The sequence below is a fragment of the Dromiciops gliroides genome, chromosome 1 (genome assembly GCF_019393635.1).
Source record: "Dromiciops gliroides isolate mDroGli1 chromosome 1, mDroGli1.pri, whole genome shotgun sequence".
Taxonomy (NCBI): domain Eukaryota; kingdom Metazoa; phylum Chordata; class Mammalia; order Microbiotheria; family Microbiotheriidae; genus Dromiciops; species Dromiciops gliroides.
This window is the reverse complement of record NC_057861.1, coordinates 575,112,067-575,124,838: the sequence shown is the minus strand read 5'-3', so window position 1 is coordinate 575,124,838 and position 12,772 is coordinate 575,112,067. Positions and strand designations below refer to the sequence as shown.

General features: G+C 38.6%; 1 protein-coding gene across 1 annotated transcript in view; it reads left to right on the top strand.

Annotated features, from left to right (window-relative positions):
* CFAP95 (cilia and flagella associated protein 95) overlaps window positions 1-12,173 on the top strand; it is a 90,056-nt gene extending 77,883 nt beyond the window's left edge. Inside the window, exon 6 of the mRNA XM_043977767.1 lies at window positions 11,988-12,173. Coding sequence (XP_043833702.1) covers window positions 11,988-12,173 — 186 coding nt within the window. The remainder of the gene's footprint in view (window positions 1-11,987) is intronic.
* The last annotated feature ends 599 nt before the right edge of the window (window positions 12,174-12,772 follow it).

The window sequence follows — 12,772 nt, the reverse complement described above, 5'->3', positions numbered from 1 at the left end:
GTTATGCTTAATGAGCCGAGAGCATCCGTGGCTTTTACCTTGGAGTGCACATCCTGTGAGAGTCTCCAGCATAACTTGCCATTTTTTTTTATTGTTAGGTCAAATTGTTAGGTCAGCAGTAGACATCTGAACCAGGTCAGCAAGCTCCGTTTCAGAGATGGACATAAAGAAAAGGATAGGGGCAACTAGGTGGCATAGTGGATAAAGCATCAGCTCTGGAGTCAGGAGGACCTGAGTTCAAATCTGGCCTCAGACACTTGACACTTACTAGCTGTGTCAAGTCACTTAACCCTCATTGCCCCACAACTGGGCAATGCTGGGTCATAGACTGATCTGTACTTAAAGTATTAACATAAGCATGCTTGAGCTGTATTCCCTGAAGTCCCTACACTCACTGATTCTTTCCCTGGGGAATAATTAATAAAAACAATAACAAAAATAATGAAAACAACATTTGTATAGTGCTTACAATATGCAAAGCACTGTGTTAAGTGCTTTACAATTGTAATGGGGGAAATGGGGTTGGGTAAGGGGTAGGGGTTCTTAGTAATTCCTCTTTAAAGAATTATACCCTCTTGCACACAAAAGTAGTTAGAATAAGGTGGTAGTTTATTTAAGGCCAAGGGAACGGAAGGGGGGGGAAGGGAAACCATGAAAGAAATCTTTGGACTTCTCATGGGGAGATAGGCACAAAGCACATGGCTCAGAGGTACCAATCCCCAGCAGGAGACTGGAAGGTACTTTTATAGAGGACTGATGGGGGTGAACCATCTGCCTGTGGAAAGTTCCTTTAGTGAGGGAGGACTATCCCCCACTGGCAGTGACTGGAGGAATTGGGTGAGGGGCGGCTACAGATCTCTCTTCAGGACACAAAGACCGCAGCCACACCCAAATTTATCTCCCCAGGGTAAGGGAGACCAGAATGAAGGGTGGGAGGTCCCAAAGCTAGCTCAGTCCAAACTGGTTCTGCTTATCTCTCTAGGGTATCTGTCCTCTGGTTTAGTTTCTCTCTCTCTCTCTCTTTTTTTTTTAGTGAGGCAATTGGGGTTAAGTGACTTGCCCAGGGTCACACAGCTAGTAAGTGTTAAGTGTCTGAGGCCAGATTTGAACTCAGGTCTTCCTGACTCCAGGGCCGGTGCTCTATCCACTGTGCAACCTAGCTGCCCCTGGTTTAGTTTCTCAAGGAGAAGATTCCTTGATGTGCCCCAGAGAATTTCTGGGGTGCTCTGCACCTCATGACACAATGATAACCTCATTTGATCCCCACTTAAGGTAGGTTTATTCAATAATGGTATAAAATTATCAGAGAATTATATATCATTGTCCAGTGATTTTATTGATACAAAACTGAAACTTAATGGTCAGAGTTGTGCATAGACTGTGGGACACATAAAAATGCATCATAATTTTGCTTTGTGATAAAATCTCACAAAGTTGGCTATATTTTTTAATTAGAAAGAGATGTATTTCACTATATTGTTTGAATTGTACCTAACCAAACACTTAAGGACACAGATTTTAAGCTAGATAGGACAGCAACTCTAATATTATACCCCAATTTTATAGATGATGAAACGATTCCCAGAAAGTGAAATAATTTGCCCAAGGTCACACTGTGCAAGAGCCAAACTGGTAGCAGAAATAGGAGCTGAACTCAGATATGGCTTCAGAGCCAATAATCTTTTCATTATAATTTGATCTTTCTCTTATGCACTTATATCCCTTTATTCATCTGAATTACTGGTATCTGGCAAAAATGTTTTTCATTTGCCTACATTTTATCCACTATTGGGATACTTGATGAAAATACATCCAAAATAAGAATGCATTTCTCATAACCTCTCTTGCTATGGCAATTTTTATATTTCTGATGAACTAATTTAAAACAGACCTTCGACGTGGACCAATATTATAAAATCTTGATGCAAGAAGATCTCATGCTTATTGGATATAATCAAAGAATCGTGACATGAATGTGTATCAATACAATTTTCTTCTATTCTGCTTTCCTTCCTATGTGCCATTCTAAAAGTCTATACACTGTAATTCAGAAATGACTTTCTTTGGACAGGAAGCATGGGAACTAGTAGTCAGTGTCAGCCTTACTCATAGAGGAACATATAAGCATTAGCACATCCAAAAAAACATTGAACCTAGCAAATTGAGCAACATCTGACTCTAGTTTCTAGTGGTTTATCTTGGTATCAAAGACAGTCTCGCTCTCCCTGGAGCCTACTTCTTTGCTCACCTCTTTTTCCATTGCTTTAACTCTTCTGACCTTTTCAGTTAAGCATTCTATAGACTAGTTACCAACCCTGGCTTATAGCACAGTGCTTCTGGCTCTAAACTACATGGGAACTTTCCAGCTGTGATCTTTCCTTGTTCTTCAACCAGTGTTGCTTCAACATTGTGTCAGGGAATTGGTTCAGGCTCTATCTATCATGTGTAGAGCCCTTGAGCCCTAGCCCTGGGAAATAGCATGTCAAAAAAGTAGGAAAGTGGGGGGCAGCTAGATGGCACAGTGGTTAAAGCACTGGCCCTGGATTCAGGAGAACCTGAGTTCAAATCCGGCCTCAGACACTTGACACTTACTAGCTGTGTGACCCTGGGCAAGTCACTTAACCCCCATTGCCTGCCAAAAAAAAGTAGGAAAGCTTAACTTTGACTATATTGCTAGGCAGAGAAAAAATGACTTGAATCTTGGATACAAATATTAGTGACTTATCACTTGATATATATTGAAGGATATCTCATCAAAGATTTGTTGCTATCAGTCATACAGTCAACAAACATTTGTTAAATACTATGTGCCAGGTATAAAAAGCAAGGAAAAAACAGTCTTTGCCCTTTGTGAACTCAGATTCAAATGGGGAACAACATACAAGTAACTTTATACATGCAAGAATCATAAAGTGGAAATAGAGAAAGTGCTGGCAAGTAGGGAAAACTGGTGGGAGGTTGGATTTGAGCTGTGTGGGAGGAATCCAGGAAAGCCAAGAGGTGGGAATGAGGAGAGACCGTTTTCCAGGATTGATGGGACAGCCAGTGAAGGGATAGAATGAAGAGTTGGAAGATTGTATCATGTGCTAGGAATAGCAAGAAGGCTTCAGTATCTCTGGATTGCAGCATCTATGTGGAGCAGAGTAAAGGTAAAAAGCCTGGAAAAGTAGGAAGGGACCAGGTAATGAAAGGTTTTAAATGCCAAACAGGATTTTTATATCTTGTCCTGGAATAATAAGAAGCCGCTGGAGTTTATTGATTAGGGGCATGGCACAATCAGTGCTGCACTTTAGAAAGATTTTGGCAGCCAAGTGGAGGATGGGCTAGAGTTGGAAAAGACTTAAGGCAGAGAGATCAATCAGAAACTGTTGCATTTATGATCATGTGCATTTGTTGGCAGCCTTCTTGCTCAAGTGTGTGATGTGACTATGAAATAAATTAGTACCTCAATGCATTCCAGATACTTAGTAGTCATATGGTGGGAAATGGGGTACGGGTTGGTTAGGGGTTGGGGTTCTTAGGAATTCCTCTTTAAAGAATTACACCCTCTTGCACACAAAAGTAGTTAGAATAAGGTGGTAGTTTATTTAGAAGCAAGGGAAGGGAAGGGTGGGGGGAGGGAAACCATGAAAGAAATCCTTGGACTTTCATGGGGAGATTGGCATAAAGCACATGGCTCAGAGGTACCAAATCTCCTCGAACAGGAGACTGGAAGGTACTTTTATAGAGGCCTGATGGGGGTGGACCATCTGCCTGTGGAAAGTTCCTTTAGTGACGGTGGACCATCCCCCACTGGTAGTGACTAAAGGAATTGGGTGAGGGGTGGCTACAGATCCCTCTTCAGAATGAAAAGGCCGCAGGCACACCCAAATTTATCTCCCCAGGGTAAGGGAGACCAGAATGAAGGGTAGGAATCCCAAGCTAGCTCAGTCCGATTTGGTTCAGCTTATCTCTCTAGGCGTTATCTGTCCTCTGGTTTAGTTTCTCAAGGAGAAGCTTCCTTGATGTGCCCCAGAGAACTTCTGGGGTACTCTGTACCCCATGACATTAGGGTACAGTAAAAATCAAAAACGACCCTTTACCTCATTGAGATGTACTCCATTTTGTTTCTGCTTGTAGGGCACAGGTTAGCCATTCTGGGATTGAGGTCAAATGTATAACTGACAGAAATTTAGAAGCTTTACAGCCCAAGCAAGAAAACTACCCCCGTTATCTAAATCCATCTTTTTATTTGTACCTATATATATATTTTATATATATATATATATATATATATATATATATATATATATATATATATATATATATATATATATATATATTTATGTTGAGACACATACACACATATATCTGCTGTTGACATATATATGTTGGGGCATCTAGGTGGCACAGTGGATAAAGCACCAGCCCTGGATTCAGGAGGTCCTGAGTTCAAATCTGACCTCAGACTTACTAGCTGTGTGACCCTGGGCAAGTCACTTAACCCTCATTGCCTGGCAAAACCAACAAAAACAAAACAAAGAACAAAAACAAAAACAAAACATATATATATAGAGACTATTTTTTCATTTATTTTTTACATTTAATTATTATTTTATTTTTCTCAATTGCATGTAAACAAAAATTTTTAACATTTGTTTTTTTTATAAATTTTGAGTTCTAAATTCTCTCCCTTATTCCCTCCTTGAGAAGGAAAGCAATTTGATTTAGATTATATATATGCAATCATGCAAAACATATTTCCATATTTGCCATGTTGCCAAAAAGTGCAGACCAAAAAGAAAAAAAAACCCAAACAAATCTAAAACAAAAACAAACCCCACCAAGAAAGTAAAAAAGTAGGCTTCAATCCGCATTCAGACTCTATCAGTTCTTTTTCTAGAGATGGAGATCATTTTTCATCATGAGTCCTTTGGAATTTTGACTATTACTGTAGACCTTGACCATTTGTCTTGATCTGTCTGCCAGTGCTCCTACCCTCTAGATTTTTTTATTGTAAATTTGATCTGCTTGCCACTTATCTTATTTTGAAGTCTATTCCTCCTCCATGCCCATGTTCCTATCCATTAAGTATTTGACCCACTACATGCCCTCATTCCAGCTTGCCTAGCTGTTTCTGACATTCACTACCTGAATGTTTCCCATTCTGTTCTACTCACCTAATTTCAGAAGCCCAACTTTACATTGGTCACTAGTTATCTAGATGGTGTGGTGGATAGGGTGCTGGCCTGGAGTCAGAAAGAATCATCTTCCTGAGTTCAAATCTGGCCTCAGACACTTACTAGCTGTGTGATCCTGGGCAAATCACTTCACCCTGTTTGCTTCAGTTTCCTTATCTGTAAAATGAGCTGGAGAAGGGAATGGTAACCATTCCAGTATCTTTGCCAAGAAAACCCCAAATGGGGTCACAAAGAGTTGGACACAACTGAAAAAAAACTGAGCAACATTACAGACCCACCCTGAGTCTAGACCATTTCTCTACCTATTCTCTTTTCTATTTTACACTCATCCTTACTCCAGATTTCAGTCCTGGCTCCTTACCTTGTAATCCCTGCTATCACCTACAGTTCTAGTACCTCTAGTATCTTCCCACTTCTGCTCATGTTGTATTATTGGAATAGTCTTTTTTTTTTTTTTTTGGTGAGGCAATTGGGGTTAAGTGACTTGCCCAAGGTCACACAGCTAGTAACTGTTAAGTGTCTGAGGCCAGATTTGAACTCAGGTACTCCTGAATCTGGGGCCGGTGCTCTATCCACTGCGCCATCTAGCTGCCCCTGGAATAGTCTTAATAAAACACTAGTGGATAAAGTACTGGGCTTAAGTTAGGAAGACCTGGTTTAAAATTCAGTCTAAGACACTTACTAGCTTAACTTCCTCAGCCTCCATTTCCTCATCTCTATAATGATCGCATCAAAGGAGGCCAAAGACTCCTTCAAACTCTAGTCTATGATCCTATAAACCTGTGATCTGATCATGTCTTGGGTTTTCTATTACTTACAAACCAAAATGACAACTTACTGAGTCTTACTAAGTATTCCAACTCCATCTATTTTTCCCATCTTTTACCCCAAGCCAAACTAATCTATTTGTATCTGTATTTATCCCTTGCCTTGCTCATTCTCACCTCTGTACCTGAGCATATATCTACTGTCCTGTCAGACTTGAATTCAAAGCCTCTTTTCCCATGAAGTCTTTATTGACTGATCTAACCTATAATGATTGTTTTTTTTCCCTATTGGATCAAATGAACTCTTATATGAAAAGGCTTTACAAACCTTAAAATGCCACATAAATAAACTAGCAAACATTTATTAAACTCTTGCTATGTGCCAGGCATTGTACTAAGATATGGGGATACAAAGGAAAAGCAAAAACAGTCCCTGCCCTCAAGGAGCTACTATTGTTATTATTTTAGGCAACACATATATACATTTCTAATACACCAAAATTTTAACTGGCAGATCAGGTGGGGTTGTGGTATAAATGGACACTAGGGGGTAGTAAAGGGTCAGGTGTGGTACAAATTATGTGCACTATACACTACAAGCCAGTTATAAGATCTGAGGATGCTTGTCCTGGAGAGACTTTGAGTATAGTTATCATTTATTTAACTTCTAGACAGTATAAGGTTGACATCTTGGAAATAGAACAGTGTAGCTTGGTGAACAACTTGTGGAAGGACTCAGGGAAGGAAGCTATTAGATAACTCCAGAACTCTTTCTCTATGAATGGAAACCAGAAGCAAATGCAGCTAGTGCAATTAAGACAATGATGGTGATGGTTATGATGAAAACCCAGCAATTCACATTTAGATGAAGCTTTGAGGTAGGCACTGAAACTAGAGCTGACCACAACTCTCATCATCACTCGCTTCTACAGCATTGCAAGCTGTGTGGGGGCAGGAGCCCCAAACTTTGATCTATACCCCAATACCACAATGATGGCATGAAGGAATGAGATCCCAAACTGTGTTTTAGGTGCCATTTACCCTATGTCTATTCACTTCTACTGTTCACTCACTAAATACTGATTATAGATTTCTTTCTTACTGTAGTTTGGCTGATCTCTGCTTACTACAAAACTCTCCACATGAAACGTTATCCTACTTTCTAAAACCACTAAATATTCTCATGGAAATGCCAGTGCAGTCAACCCCTCACACCCCACAGTAGGGGAAGAGGGTACTCCCTTACATACACATACATTTCATATTACTTTCTCTCTGCTTCTCTCTCTCTCTCTCTCTCTCTCTCTCTCTCTCTCTCTCTCTCTCTCTCTCTCTCTCTCTCTCTCTCTCCCCCCCCCCAGAACTCTGTGCTCTATGTAATAAGAAATTAGGTACTAATTAATCCAGATACTTTAGACTTTTACTTCACTATAGGATCACTGTAGAAAAGGGGTCTAGACTAGATGCTATTTTAAAGACCCTTATACTATCTCCCATGATATGAAAAAAGCAGTCAAGTGAGTAGATAAGGTAGCAAACTGCAATTTAGAAATGAGGCTATAATTCAGATTGCTAAAATTTTCAAGAGATTACTTTTACCTGAAATGAAGATCTAGTGGTTTTTGGATGACAGATTCTACCCAAGAATTATTTACTGTACAAGAAAAAAGGCAAGATTGAGCTGGTCCTATGTAGTCCACCAAGGCCAAATAGTCTTTGTAGTTTGAAAAAACAAAAAAAAACCCCAACAACTCTTCAATGAATTTATATGGTACAAGAGAAGCCAAGAACTAGATAAAGTTGAGGAAGATGTGTGTCTTTTCATTTTGATAGTGATGCCTCTTTTTCTTGGAGAGTAGGCACCCTTAGACATTAAAATGGGGGGAGGGGGAAGCAGCTAGCCAATCCAGTGATTTACTTCATGGAAGAGAAATACTTTTTTGGTTGGTCTTTGGTTGTTTTGTTTCACAGACTGTTTCACAGATGATTACTTTAGGTATGCTCCTCTTAGTTTAAAATTAGTAGTGATTGAAAGTAGCCATTAACTCACCAGTTTAGAGGTCTAATATAATCCAGATTGCTATCAGTAGCAATGTTATGAATAACTTCTATACAATTGATATTTCCTTTGAGATTTTGTCAATGTTATGGTGTCTTGACAAATGGTATCTTAGATGTAGCATAAGCTGTGGGGAATTATCCAGACAGCAGTCTTTGTTTTGCCAAGGCAAATTCCCAGTAGGAATAGTGATGTTGCTTTTTCTCTGAGGCTTGGAATTTACCATTGTCCTGGGAAACATGATTGCATTGCTCCAAGGAATAAAGGCAGACCAGAAATATGACTCTTTGGAAGGTGTGTAATGTATGTGAATAAAAATGTTGAATAGTGACTAAACAGGAATCATCCTGATTTGATTTTTATATTCATAAATTTTAGTTATTTAATTACCTTTTCCCCCAATTACATGTAAAACAATTTTACCATTTAAAAAAATTAGTTCCGGGGCAGCTAGGTGGCGCAGTGGATAGAGCACCGGCCCTGGAGTCAGGAGTACCTGAGTTCAAATCCAGCCTCAGACACTTAATACTTACTAGCTGTGTGACCCTGGGCAAGTCACTTAACCCCAATTGCCTCACTTAAAAAAAAAATTAGTTCCAAATTATCTTTCTCCATCTATTTCCTCCCCACTCCCTGAGAATACAATTTGATATAGGCTATACATGTTCAGTTATGCGAAACATATTTCCATATTAGCCATATTGTGAAAGAAAGCACATACCAATGCCCCCCCAAAAAACAAAGCCAAAAAAGTATGCTTCAATTTTGCAGTTATACTCTGTCAGTTCTTTCTCTGGAAGTGGATAACACTTTTCATCATGAGTCCTTCAGAATAGTCTTAGCTGTCCTTCCAGTTGATCAAAGAACAATATAGCTTTTACTGTGTACAATGTTCTACTGATTCTACTTACTTCACATTGCATCAGTTCACATAAGTCTTTTCAGGCTTTTCTGAAACTCTCCTGCTTGTCATTTCTTATGTGGAAATTTATTTTGATTTGGGGACCCTACCTTTAGGCTGAGATTAGAAAGCCTTAGGCCCTCAGGGTCTCTTCTGTGTGGGAGGTGCTGGTGCCCCTCCCCCTCTGCTTCAGCTGAGCCAAAAAGCCCCGTGGGCTGTACAAGATGCCAGGTCAGACAGCTGGGGGAAAAAAAGCCCCCAGCTCTCTCCGACCTGAGCGGAGCTATCTGAAAGATCCCGGATAGCCTGTGCTGAGGCACGTGATGCTGGAGCATCCCCCCAGCCCCAGCTGCAGCCCTGACTGGTGGATTAGCTTGGTGTGTGGGTGCAAAAAAGCCCCGAGATTTGAGTGGAGATAAAAAAAGTATATATAGGAGTTAAGTTAGAAGGCGGGGGGGGGGGGGGACGAGACGAGACGAACAGTAACACAGGAGGACTAGGAGCAAGGAGGAAAGGGGAGATGGACAAGATAGAGAGACTGAAGTGGGGTGGCTGACGAGACGGCAAAGGTTGGAGAAGACAGACAGGGGGCTACAAGGACGCAGGAGAAGACGAGAAGGACTAGGAGCAGAGAAAAGAGAGGCTGAAGAGCAGACTGACAGAGCAGACAGACAGACAGAAGGTTGGTGAGAGAGAGACGCAGGGGTTCAGCGGTGGCAGTAAGGAGAGGAAAGTTAGAAGCAGAGGGATTTACAAAGTGAAAGGGACTCAGAGTTAGAATAAAGGACCTGAGTGCCCTAAGGCAAGAGGCGGATAAGGCTCTTATTGTATTAAAGAAGTTCGAAGCGCAGCAGATGGGAAAGAAACGCCATATCTAGAGATGCACAGCAATGTAGTCAGGTTGTACATTTTATTTCCCTGTATTCTTAATTTAAAATAGTATCTCATACATAAACTCTGCTTTGATTATTTAGTTAAGAGGCTTCTTAATATTTTGCTTATCAATTTGGGAGTGGAGCAGTGTGGTGGAACTTTATAAACGGCCCACATTAAATTAACAGCAGTCAGATAGACAGTTAGGCAAAAATCCCAGATTAAGTACACCAGTCAGATTAGCCTCAAATTAGGCTAGTCAATTAAAATATATGTACATTTGAATGGCGACTGTGGAGGGACTTAGGGCCCAATTATAATTTCTCTAAGCTTATAATTTTTCATAAGTACAGTTGTTATAATTTTCCAGATTAGACTAGATTATTAATAATTAATATATTTTACACTTATAGCACAATAGTATTTCATCACAATCACATACCCTAACTTGTTCAGCCATTCCCCAATTTCCAATTCTTTGCCACCACAAAAAAGATCTCCTAGAAATAGCTTTGTACATATAGGTCCTTTTTATTTTTCTTTGATCTCTTTGGGATACAAAACTACTAGTGGTACTTCTGGGTCAAAGGTTATAACAGTTTTATAGTCCTTTTTCATAGTTTCAGATTGTTCTCCAGAATGATTGGACCACTTCACAATTCCACCAACATTGGGATGTGTCCCAATTTTCCCACATCCTCTCCAAAATCCATCATTTTCCTTTTCTGTCATATTAGCCAATCTGATAGGTGTGAGGTGATACCTCAGAGTTGTTTTAATTTTAATTTTTCTAATTAATAGAGCTTTAGAGCATTTTTTCATATGATTATAGATAGCTTTGATTTCTTCTTCTGAAAACTGCTTGTTCATATACTTTGACCATATACATTCATATACATTTGTTAATTGGGAAATGACTCATATTTTTTATAGATTTGAATCAGTTCTCTACATATTTTAGAAATGAGACCTTTATCAGAAAAACTTGTAAATTTTTTTCTCAGTTTTCTGCTTTCCTTCTAGTTCTTAGCCATCAATTTAAAAATTAATATTTTATTTTCCCCCAATAATCTGTAAAAACAATTTTAACACTTTCCCCCTCAAATTTTGAGTTCCAAATTCTCCCCTTTCCTCTACTCCTCCCTCATTTAGAAGCCAAGCAATTTGATATATGTTATACATGTGCAATCATAAAAAGCATATTTTTGTGTAAGTCATGTTGTAAAGGAAAACACATTTTAAAAAACCAAGAAAAATAAAGAAAATATGCTTTTATCTGTATCCAGAATCCATTAGTTCTTTCTCTGGAGATAGATAGATTTTTTTAATCATAAATCCTTCAGAATGGTTTTGGATCATTGTATTGCTGAGAATAGTAGTTAAGTTATTCACAGCTGATCATCATACAATAACCATATCAGATGTTTTCCTGGTTTTGCTCATTTCATTTTGTGTCAGTTCATGTAAGTTGTTTTTTTTTTTTTTCTGAGAGCATCCTGCTTGTTATCTCTTTTATTTTTATTTTTTATTTTTTGGTGAGGCAATTGGGGTTAAGTGACTTGCCCAGGGTCACACAGCTAGTAAGTGTTAAGTGTCTGAGGCTGGATTTGAACTCAGGTCCTCCTGAATCCAGGGCCAATGCTCTATCCACTGTGCCACCTAGCTGCCCCTGCTTGTTATCTTTTAATACAATAGTATTCTATCACAATCATATACAACAACTTGTTCATCCATTCCCCAATTGATGGGCATCCCCTCAGTTTCCAATTCTTTACCACAAGAAAAGAACTGTTATAAATATTTTTGCACAAATAGGTCTTTTTCCTTTTCCTTTTTTATCTTTTTGGGAAAGAGATCTTGTAGTTATATTGCTTGGGCATAGTTCTAAATTGCTCTACAGAATAATTGAATCAGTATATAACTTCACCAACAGCTATAATTTAAATTTAAAATTGTTTTAAAAGATTCCACAGGAAACATCATTTTATCTTTATACAGTATCCCTAACTGTGAACTAGATTACTTTTCCACACCTGAAAGTATTAGTGAATATACTGGCCAGATTTGTCAGCTAAGTATTTTATTTGGAGATAAAATTTTTTAATTATTTGGAAATTAACTTTTTTCTATAACAGAAATATGTTAAACAGTAGTAATGTGTCAAATGACCTATGTTTAATTCAAAAACGTTTCTCTTATTCCCATAGATTCAGCCCCTTCAGGATATGTACTCGATAGTTCACAGAAAATGCCGATCTCAGTTCACTGATGTTGGAGGTCATAAAAGAATAGGTATCCATTCATGGCAGGATGAGAGTGGGGTTTATCCCAATGCACATGTAAGACAAATAGTCTTCCCATCAGTGAATCCTATACTCCCTATTCTGAAATAATGTACTGTGTCTTCTGTACAAAGGTACTTATTTAGTTGTATTTATGATGAAAGAGCAATAAACGGTTAATGGTATATTATATGTTATAATAAATATAACTGAAATGCCTACTTACACAGTAGGTATTTTGTTCTAGCATATTACTTTTTTTAAGATAAATGAACACCATCATCATCATCGCTAGCATGTACATAGCAATTTAAGGTGTACAAAGGGTTCTACAAATGCTAACTCATTCGATAGAAATCATTATATAAATTATATGTAAATGTTGAAGATGTTAGAAACCTTACAGACTATCTAGTGTGGGAATTCTTAACCTGTTATGTATGAATGTGTTTTAAAAATATTGTGATGACTCCATTTCAATAGAATTGGTTTCCTTTGCAATTACTCATATTTCATTTTATACATTTAAAAACGTTATCCTTAGGAACAAGTAGGTCTCACCAGACTGCCAAGAGAAATACAAGTTACAAAAAGGGTTAAAAAGCCCTGATCTAGTCCAGCCCCTTCAGTTTATATGAGGAAACTCAATAATATAGAGGTTAATGGACTTGTCCAGCATCACAAAGGAAGTATAGAGACAATCTAGAACT